The sequence below is a fragment of the Nuphar pumila genome, chromosome 7, assembly GCF_984573655.1.
Source record: "Nuphar pumila chromosome 7, dmNupPumi1.hap1.1, whole genome shotgun sequence".
NCBI classification, from domain to species: domain Eukaryota; kingdom Viridiplantae; phylum Streptophyta; class Magnoliopsida; order Nymphaeales; family Nymphaeaceae; genus Nuphar; species Nuphar pumila.
Genome location: NC_143255.1, coordinates 124,816,647 through 124,828,128, shown reverse-complemented (window position 1 = coordinate 124,828,128; position 11,482 = coordinate 124,816,647). Strand labels below are relative to the sequence as shown.

At 35.7% G+C, this 11,482-nt stretch overlaps 1 protein-coding gene across 1 annotated transcript; it reads right to left on the bottom strand.

Annotated features, from left to right (window-relative positions):
* Nucleotides 1–1,296: 1,296 nt before the first annotated feature.
* On the bottom strand, nt 1,297–7,661 carry LOC149833341 (ER lumen protein-retaining receptor-like). The gene is made up of 6 exons (XM_090015057.1): nt 7,455–7,661; nt 2,927–3,192; nt 2,596–2,711; nt 1,931–2,004; nt 1,778–1,841; nt 1,297–1,676 (listed from the first exon to the last, which is right to left on the bottom strand). Exons 1-6 carry the CDS (start codon nt 7,543–7,545, stop codon nt 1,640–1,642), a joined length of 648 nt encoding a protein of 215 aa, XP_089871183.1. The 5' UTR covers nt 7,546–7,661; the 3' UTR covers nt 1,297–1,639.
* Nucleotides 7,662–11,482: the final 3,821 nt, after the last annotated feature.

Here is an 11,482-nt window from a genome sequence, read left to right as displayed (position 1 = left end):
CATTTACCACGAAGAAATGACTAAATGCTGTGTGTTATGAGTACGGCGTATACGTCTTGGGGAGTCTGGGTAACGTCGACCAAACCCCATCTTCAAAAACTTGTTCGGCTGACATAAATTTGTTTGAAGTTTCAAATATAAATGTTCTAACAATTTAACCTTTTTGACGGAATATGATGGTTGGAAGCTAACGTTGATCATCCTAGCCGAAGTAGTTTTTAGTTTGAGCTTGCAATGGTATTGACTATCTAAGGGCACATTTGAAAGCAAGAAAAACTCTCATAGGAAAAGAAAATTTTGATATGATAATTTTAAATTAAAAGTTTTTACTTGTTTGCATGAAAAAAAATATATTGTGGAAAATGTAAAAAAATGAGAAGAGATTTGACCAGCTTCCTCAGAGAGAGTCGAGTAGCCCCTCCTTTTCTTGTGGCAACTCCATAAAATGAGGTGTGGGTGAATGGTTGCCCTAATACCAAAAAAAAATTGATAGGAAAAATTCTTCCACCCCCTACAAATAGAGAAAATTTTCTTGTAAAAAATTAAACTTTTTAGAAAAGCTTTCCTTCCAATTTTTTTCTCATTTGGAACGGTTGTTAAAGTTACCATTTTTCTTGCATTTTTCCAAACACAATCTCCTTCATACGTGCCCTAAGGAAACGAAAAGAAATTGTTAGGTCTGCTTTCTATATTTATAATTTTGCTATTATATGATAACCCCGACTAATAATCTAACAAAAAGTATGCATTATTTATGAATTGTTTGTCACGTTGGAAAGGGAGTTCAAGCTCACGCAGGGATAGTATTGTCTTAGACTGTGACACTAGGATGGTATTGTCATTAAATTTAGGTGGTACTCTTGGATGATCATGCTCAAAGTTTGATCCCTCATGTCAAGCATGCAATGGCCACGTTTGATTTTTTTTGTTTTTGTTTTTTCCGCTTATCTTAGATCTAATTGAAGATACCAACCAAATTCCCTAAAAAATTAGAGCCCTGCTCTCCAGGTTTAAGTTTAAAAAAAAGGCAAAAAAAAGGGGGGGGGGGGGTGGGGTGGGGTGGGGGCTGCTGCTCTCCTTGTTAAAATAATTGAAGCAAAAACATACTTCGAAAACCAGCGGGGGCTCCGCTTGTGTGGTAGGAGCAGCTAGTGCACGTCACCTTGTGTTGGGACGTTGCAAGTTCAAATCCCAATGATATCCTTGTATAACTGGTAGGGGGTCTGCCTAACCCCAGCTTGCCTTTCAAAAAGAAAAACGAAAAAGAAAAGAAACATACTTCTAAAGAAGTACAGGTTATACATAAATTTTTTTCCCATTTTCATTTATCTGCTGCCTGCAAGGATGTCGCAAGCTTGGGTTTCACAAGGCTGACATCAATATCATCCACTTTAGTTAAAACAATCTAAGTTGGCCTGTGTTTTGTCTCTGAAAAAAATGGTCCTCTGCTTTTATCCTCTTCCAAAAGGAGCCTTCCCTTTGAGGAACATGACGATTCTTTGATCCAATAAACCAAGCAGAGAAACCAGAAGGGTAAATATGAATGAGAAAAGAAAGAACGCTAACAACACCCGTAGCAGACGACAAATTTGTTACTGATTTGCTCATTGCCGCCATGAAAATGGTTGCTAAAACTTATTCAGGCTGGTAATTCGAGCCTGACATTATTTTTCCAGCTGCAAGCACACAAGAGAAGGGCAAAGAAGCCAGTCACAATCCGAAAGATTGAACTGCTAGACTTTAATATGAATATTAAGTAGCAAAACAAAAAACACACCTCTGAAAGTAATAATAGAAAAAGTCGGCATACAGTGCTGTCTGGACCAGTCCGGAAATCCAAGCTGCAGGAAGAGTGTTTGCCAACGTGGTTAGAGATGAGAACCAAACCAAGTAAAATAAAAAATTGCAAGGATCTTAAAGGCTGCCATACTTATCCAGTGTGCATAGTGCTTTTCAGTAAAATAGCGATATATCCAGTTGAGAATGTATAAACCTCTGTATCCACTGCATAGTGTGCAGATAAAAAACTTTTTAGGAGAGGCAACAAAAGCATAAAACATCACAATGACATAATATGATTCATGATTAATGCATGATATCTGCTATTTTTGCTTCATTTATCTCTATGTTTCATTTTACTTTGTCTTGGCTTGAAAGCAATTTACTTTGTTTTGGAACGCAGTTTAGACAGGATATTACCCAAAGATCAGATCAGTCTTCTTCTTCCCAAGCAGCTACTTTAAGAAAATCATTGCGAACAAACTGAAGCCTAGCCTGAATGGAGCAGAACTAACATTTTAAAGAGCTTGTGCTCTCATGGCCCAAAGTAAGAACTTAACCTATTCAACCAAGCAACTATAGTATAAGGGTGAAAGAAGGGATAACACCTACTCTAGGGGTGGTGCATTAAAAATATGTAAAGCAAACCAGATAGGAGAGTGCAAGGAAAACTTCGCTTAAAGATGTATGAAAGCATAAACTAGCCAATCAACAATCATCACTACTTGACTGGATAAGGGAAAGCATAAAGAACAACTATCCCTTTTAAAGACAATTCTCATTGGCTACAATAAAACTTAATTTTGTAAAACTTACCCAAGAAGGAAAACATATTGTCCAGTCAAATTGTCGATATTCCTAGTTCTCTGCAGCAATACCAGCTGGGGGAGTATGGCAACAGCTTCCAGATACAAGGAGAAGGCCCACATCACCTGCCATGGATGCCACTTAGAAATTAATACAAATACATGAGAACTAGAAGCAAGTGACAAGTACAAGACAAAATTTAAGCTTGATTATGACATCATGTATGTAGTATTGCAATGAAGAAATTCACCGGAAGCACAACAACAAGATACATAATACAAAATGCCACAGATTTCCTTTTGGCCAGGAATTGATCTAGGGGTCATAAAATATATGGTACCTCTTTGAAAGTAAATTTCTCATGAATGAGAAGGGCCAAAATAAAGCATGGCAAGATGAGCAAAAAATGGCGAAAGGTATCTTGATCCTTATCATACGACCTTCGGACAATCTTGTGGTGCCTCATGTACCAAACGATCAAAAATGAACTCCCCAGGAAAATTAACTTCATCAACGTGTTATATAGTGAAATGTAATTCGTGAATATATCCAAGTATCGAGTAGCAAAAACCAGAAAATAAAGCTCTTGTGTCTTCAAAGATATGCCTGCATATAACAAGTACATTACATGTTAATAATGCAAAGTAATGAACTAATGAAAATTTCCATGATATTTCACACAGGATCAATTCATGCACATAAAAATCAAGAGGCTACAGGTATCACACAGAAAATACTTGAATGTTTAAAGGAACACACAAAAATTGACGAGCCTTTTTCTTCTACTAATATTCCCTAATACAGCTCCTAACTACCATTAAGTGCTGATGTACTTAGTAGTTAAAAGCGCTAGACAAAACCTAAGCACCAATCGCCTAAAAGGCCCATTCGGCACCTAGGTGGGACTAGTCAGCCTAGTTAAGACCAAAAAAAGAAAATAATAAAATAATAAAAACTTATAATAGTTCTTAGAAGTAATAGAAAATACATATTCAACACAATTTATGAAACTTAACAATTGAAACATAAAAAAATAATCCATGAACAAAGCTAAAAAATAAAAAACATAATTACATATCTAACATTCAAATTCATCTAAACAAACATTTGGTTAGTTGTGTCACCTAGAGACCCACACAAGAATAAAATTATTTAAAATAAAAATATAAGAACCACAAAATAAGAAACATTACTGAGAAACTTAAATATTTTAAAATACACGATCAAAACATGATTATTATGTTTTAAACATTACAAAAAAATGTAAAATACCAATCACAGTGCCCCCCCCCCCACCTCCACTTGGGTACTCGCCTAGGCACCTAGCTGCTTCTAGGCAGTAGGCTTGCGCCTAGGTAGCCTAGGCAGGATTTTAACTACATAACTGATGTATAAGCAAATGCAAGTTCCCTTCATGATAAAAGTCCACTTGGTTTTTCAGCTAGGTACCCCAGAGAATTTCACTGAGAAGACAGCATAAATTAAAGAAAAGATGAACATATCAGAGACTACAGAGTCAAGTACCAAAATTATTTGAAATCATTTTGTAACAAATTGGGATACAGTATCTTACACAAATATTGCAATGTAAATGCATATTCCAGTCATAGAAATAGAAAAACAACTTCTGAGTGTAACACATGACAGACCTAAATATGCATAGCATTCTAAAAGAATTGCAAATACTATACCAATATCCTGAGTTTCTGGATGCTTCATTCTTTAGTCATCATAGTAATTGACTCCTACAGTATTCCAAAATATTTAGAACAAAAGGAAAAAAAGAAAGACATGAAAGTGAGGAAATGGTTTAGCTTGAACGCACAAAGGTTGTTACTAAAACATCATTAACACAGAGGTCAATAAGCTAAAGTTAGGAAGCTAATCTCACCCTTTATTAGTAACACTGTTCCCATTATAAGCAGCAACATACTTATTGAACCACTCAACACTTTTATTTAGTTCCCACCTGTATTTTGTGTCCATCTGAAAGCTCACTCTAGTAATGGAAAGAGAAGTTGAAGAGTTGTTGAAACTAACATGTCACTCAGAAAAAAGGGAGAAATAACTAGAAACCAAGATAGTGATAGATTCACTTAAGAAAATATGAACACACAAGAAAGAGATCAGAGAATTATTAAGGAGCCTAATAAAAGTGGATCAGAAAAAGTTTTATGCGCACACAAATGTTGATCAGAGGCGATCCAGATGGGACCAGAATAGAAGACTATGTTAGGAGCAAGGCTCATGCTTAAATATGAGAGAGTGAGCCTTTTCTGTATAGTAAATGGGCATGCTGACTCATTTTCGTGGAGTTGGGATCCAATAAAATATATGGAGAAAAAATAGGGTCTAAACAAGGTTGACACGAAGTGTTCACATGTCTAAGATGCTCAAAAGTGACAGATATGCGACACCAAGTGTTCATTTTGCTTGGACACTCTTATGTTAAAAAATGAAGTATTCTAGGAGTGTCAATGTCTGTGTCCAAGTGTCCAAGCATTAGACATGGACGGTTGGCCCTCCAAAACAATCAAGGTAACATATCCCCAGGAAGCAAGTATATGATACTCAAACTTTTGACTAATTTGTATTACATGCAATTCATAAATACCCAATTAGGACCTCATGGTGCAAGTTATTTTGACCCAATCCAACCCTATAAATGAGTTCAGCATGGTTGATTTGTTAGCAAACGACCCTTGTGTTGTACTTTTTTTTTATTAAAGAACGCATTTTTTTGACAAAAGTATGTTGCTTTTTGCATCACTAAAAAATCATGTTCACATGTCGGAATTCTGAAATCCAAACACCAATCCACACTAAATGGACCATCTCAATCACATCTATGGGATTAAATGTGCAAGAAAAAACAAAAAATGAAAAAAAGGATTTGCTAAGTTGTTTGTACATACAAACCATTGTAGCATATATCCCAACTAGATTGTGTACATATATATATATGCAATCTAGTTGGGATCTTATGATGAAGTTGTTTTGACTCAATCTAACTTCATAGATGTGTTCAAGATGCTTGATTTAGTAGGAATTAACCCTTGGATCATATTTTTCTGAAAAAAAAAATGTGTTAATGAGTCAAGAAAAAATGATGCATTCATAACTGTTGATTTTTGGATCACTGAAAAAGCCTATATACAAGTTGGATTCCGGTGATACAAAAGCCGGTTCCACTAATAAAAACATATAGATCACATCTATGGTGTTAGATGTGAGAAAAAAAAATGCTGTTTTGCTAAGTAGATTGCAAATACAATTGACTGTAGCAAACATTAATCATATATATATATATGATGATGATGATGATGAGCTTATTGAACTCTTAACAAACATTTTTAAGAGTTTAGATTCAGTATTTTGATCAAAACAATCTCAATGTTAAATTTGAGCTTGGTTTGTTTAGCAAATAAATGAACTTGTCCTGAGCTTATCATGCTGAATTCAGGTAGTTGGCAAACTACCTGCTTCACTGCCCACTCAAACTATTTCCAGCTATACAACAACAACAACTACGCCTTCATCCCAAAACAATTGGGGTCGGCGATATGAACCAACAAAGAAAATCATTCTGGGTCTTCCACATGAATCCTTCTCCTCCATTCATTTCTATCCAATGCCATGTCCTCGGTGAGGTTCAAAGCATTCATATCCTTTCCTATCACCTCCATCCATGTCTTCCTAGGCCTACCCCGACCTCTTTTAACTAATATATTTTCCCATTTCTCCATCCTTCTAACTGGAGCATCATTAGGCCTTCCCATTTCCAGCTATAATCAGTTTTAATTTGACAAACTGAAGCGTACAATTACATTTCTATCATGAGTCGCTTATGGCTGTCCCATGTCCATTTGGTTAATCTCTATTCCAATGGCTATTTCAGATAATCACGACTCAAGAGTGCCCTTGCTGCAAACTACGTCTCCAGATTGGACAAAAACAGACTGGGAAACTCATTTCTAACCCAAAACTGAATTGTTTCTGAAGCATATATAAATTAAACCTACAAGAAGAGGATTACTTACACCATCAGATGAGATAAAAACCAACTAACACACAACTAAGAACTCCTAAATCTACATCAACAACGTCTAAAGAGATGCAATTTTCATTAAGTTTGACGGATCCAATTCATATCAACCAAATTAACACACTCATAAAAGAACCCTGAGCTTCAATCTCCTACAAAAACTCCTACAATAAGCATTGGACAATTTAGGCATTCATTCCGAATCCCTTTTGTTATCTTTCGCCAATATTGCATGTAGCAACTAACAAAAGGCTAATACTATATCTTCCTCACTTTGACGTGAAGTTGAATTCTCATACAAATGTTGTCTAGATCCAAAAAAGCCACTCCTAAGTCTATCCCGGCACGATAGATCTCATTCTCATTGGAGCAATGATTCATTTTCTCGTAAAGCACATATACAATACACGGTAACTGTGACACTGCACACACTGTACGGAAACGAGATCACAAAATCGAGGAGAATGCAGCTAAATGTCTTTCTTTCTCCTGGTAAACTGTAAGGGCTAGCAATTCACTAAAATTCCCTCATTTCGAAAATGACAAGCATGAACAGATCGCTCGCCATCACGATCGATCTAGATGGACGATTATAACGACATGAAACTAATAAAAAAACAAAGAATAACACGAGCTCCGAAATTCTTCAGATCCGGCTCAAAAATCACGAGGATCTCATCAATTCGACGAACGAAAACCATCGAAATGACGAATTCATCAAACCCTAGGCATAAATACATCAAGAACTCCACAGAGTTCTTACAATTCAACAAAAACACACACAAAAGTTCCAAAAAAATCGGGAAAAAGGTGTAAAAAGTACCTGCACATGATTTGATGGTGTGGATCTTGAGCAACAAGACGAGGACGCTCATGAGATGCGTCATGTCCCCCGCTAACCTAAATATATTCATCTTTAATCCGACGAAGAATCAGAGAAAAACAGGCCGAAAAAATGGCGGAGCCGATCTCCGCCTCGATCCTCTCTAGAGTTTCCAGAATCCGCGAAGAGCAAAGAGTCGGAGAGAGAGAGAGCTGGAGCCTCCCTCTCTTTATATATATATGTATATATTATGAGGTCATTTTTTTATGCTTTAGCATGCAGCTCCGCTACAGCTGACCATGCATCTCAACACCGCACGCATCTCGAGAAATCCTAAGATGGATGGTTGTCAGGAAGGTAGATGCATTCCCACCATGCAGCCACGGCTGCATAAAATGTGAAGCCTTCTTGCCTACCAACAACAGGGAAAGGGAAAGGAAAGAGGAGGTGTCTTTTGTGAGATAATATTACGTAAAGCCCCTCACTGTTGTTTACAAATGACGATTATGTTTAGATTGATGCTTGGCATTTATCGTGGTTTGGCATTCTTGGGACTCGGTATCGTAACGGACGCATGCAACTTGGCGACTCGGATGAGTCAACTCGGCGATTGAGTGAGTCAAGGTTTTTATTTAATTTATTAAAATAAAATATATATTTTTATAGTACAAGAAAATTTAAATTAATATATGAGTGTGATTTATTACATATAATAATACACATAACTTAAAAAAAATGATGGTGACAAATCTTGGCAATATTTTCAAAATATTACAGAACAAATAAAAATATGTTAGTTCATTATTTTAAAATGTACAATGACATGATATTTGTGAAATATTTGACAAAATATAAATTTACTGAAGATATTTATGTTATACATTTACAAAAATATCATGATATATTAATATTTACTTAAGATATTTTGTAAGTCTAAATTTACAAAATATAAATTTGCCAAATATCATGATATTGACAAAAGGTAACCAAGACTCTGTCGATTCTTGGTTGACTTTTGACTCAGCCGAGTTTGACCCTAATCGAGTCATACATTTTTTCTAATTCAGTTAGGGCCCAATCCGAGCCAACTCAGGCCAGTCATGAGTTGACTCGCCAAGTTTGCCAACCATGCTTTTATCCATTTTGGAGGAGGGATGGAAGTTGGTCCAACCCGAATCAGGGTATGACCTGATCTCAGATATCCTTGGTTATGAAAGAAGGAGGTCCAGTTAGGGATGTAAACAGGCCAGTCTAGGCTTGATGTAGGCATTACCAAGTCTGACCGAATCTTGGATCTAGGCATTACCAAGTCTGACCTAATTGGTTTTGAATTAATTGGGTTTGGATCCAAATTCAAAGTTGGTTAGAATCAGACTTTGAATTCGCCCCGTTTGGACCGGGGTTGGAGGACATGCAACGGGAACGGGGATGCAGGTGAAAATTAAAACCCGTGCAGGGTTGGAGGGCAGAATTTTGAGACGGGGTGGGGGTGGAGACCGTGTCCCCCGGCCTCGCCCGGTCCACTGCCATTCCTACCAAAAGTTTTTTTGTTTCTTTCGATTGTCCAAATGGGGTTAATCAGACACCTATGAAAATATAATAAAAAGTGACAATTACATGGATCCTTAAAATTGAGAATCGATTTCTAGGCTTATCAATCTTGATTCCTAAAAGTCTTTCCCATATATATATATATATATATATATATATATATATATATATATATATATATATGTCTGATAATTAAAATATGTTTACCAACCAAATATGTTTACTGGCATGAATCAAGACTTTTATAGGTTTTTTTACCTTTTGTCGAAAATTTCACTGTACCGATGTGATCTAAACGCTTGGTTTTATAGAAGCAGACTCTTGGATCATCCAGTAAGAAGAATCTTTTAAGGGTTGAAAATCAATAGCTTAGAATTTTTATAAATATTTAAACATAAAAAATCACATATCTTGATCCAATTAAGATGATCCAACAGCCGATTCCTAGCAAATGGACCACACCTTTGTAAGGTTAGATTTGCAAAAAAAACAATGAAAATCGTGATTCATATCAGAAAACATATTTGATTGGTAAACATATTTGATTTTTCATATATATATATATATATATATATATATATATATATATATATATATATATATATATATATATATATATATATATATATATATAGGCTAGTTGACAAAACTCTTATGATCCTCTTGCCCAGTGAAAGTACATCCAACATCGACCTTATGGCAAGGGATGCCACTCTTGTGTTTAACATTCTATCAACTTGGTGACATTCACAAGTTGCCCCTACTAGATGATCTGAACCCTTATTAGTCATGGTGTTCTTATTTAACTATTCTTCCCAATATGATGTACCTTAACATGAGCTCTGTGTTTGACAGTTATCAGGAAGCCTGTGGCTAAATAAGGAAATTCAGGAATGTGTGGCTCATTTTTAGAATTAGGGTAAAATATTGGCCCTAAAAGAAAATTTTCATAATTTATATGCCAAGGGTAGCTTAGAACACTGTTCTTTATTTTTTTCTGATTGCATTGTTGTGACCAAGAATGATCCAAATTGAAAATTAGGCTAAGTTTAGGTTATCAGTCATATGCACAGAAACACAAGGCTTGCGATAGATGAATTTACTCTGTGTTTGTATTGAGATAGAACCTGTAAAAAGCTTTTTATTTTACTTTTATTTTGCAGAAAAACCGCCCCCAGTATTAGAGACCTAAGTTATGCTGGCTCTGCCTGCCGCACTTAACGGTCTCTATCCTGGTAGTATAAAACTCTGAAGGCTTACCCCTCACCCCAAGAGAATAGCAGGTGCAAAAGGACATGACACCCATGGGATTTGGACCTAAGCTCCCTGCCTAGTGGCCTAGGCTCCATCCTACTATGCCAAACCCCTTGGGGCAACTCTAAGAACTTGTAAAATACAAAAGCAGTTTCAATCTATGCCATGGCGCAATTTTTATTATACAGATCTTAACACAACATCTGAATGGATTTGTACTCATCTGACCGGATTTTGTCTGAATTTGGATTTGGATTTAGATCAATATTTTTTTCTTTTTTGTCAAATCTTTGTTGGAATCTAAATAAAACCTGATCCACTCACATGTATTGTTTTCTTTTTACATATATAAAACCCTTATTACCATTTTACTATACAATAAAAGTTCTTTTTGGAAAGAGAATTAAAAAAAATACATTATATTTCTACATATGTACACATCCAGATAACACACAGTAAAGTTTATTTTTTCTTTCTAAATTGTAAGACTAATAATTTCTCATTAACCCTTCATTATTATATCTGTGAGGGAGATAGAACTTGATATATTTTTATCCTTCTATGTTTTTTTTAATATTATACACTAAAAACTTATTTGAAAAAGAAAAATTAACTTCACCTACCTTATTAGACTTTTATGTGCATGCATGTAGGCAGGTATGTATGCATATACGTGTAAGATATTCTTGGATTCACATATACATATAAAATTAATGGCAGCATGAATATATGCCAACTTGAAAAATGGCCCATTAGTTAAAAAATTATACTTAGAGTAAATCCAAGATCACTTGTTTTCCTGCTATCACATTCAACTCCAACTAAAAAACTCTAGCTAAAGTTGGGGATGTGAAAGAAGTCGGACACAGGTTAGATCTAAGCATTACTGAATCTCGTACCTTATCCGATCCAACTTAATCGGATTCAGAGTTGGATCGGAAAAGGGTGACACTGAATCCAATTTGCTAATAGGATGTATTTTATATGTAGTTGGGTCAGATAATCAGGCAGGGTTGGATTTGGTTTGGACTTGGATTCTGATGCAAATCTGCATACTGAATTCGAATCTCATTGTTAACCAGATCTAATTTACTTTGTCAAATTTGACCAATCGGATTCAGATTTGGTTGGATGTCAGATCTACATCTGGGACATTGTCATCCTTAAAAACCTTTTAAGGCCTTTCAAGATCCTCTAACTAGTGCGGGGAAACAAGCCAAGCT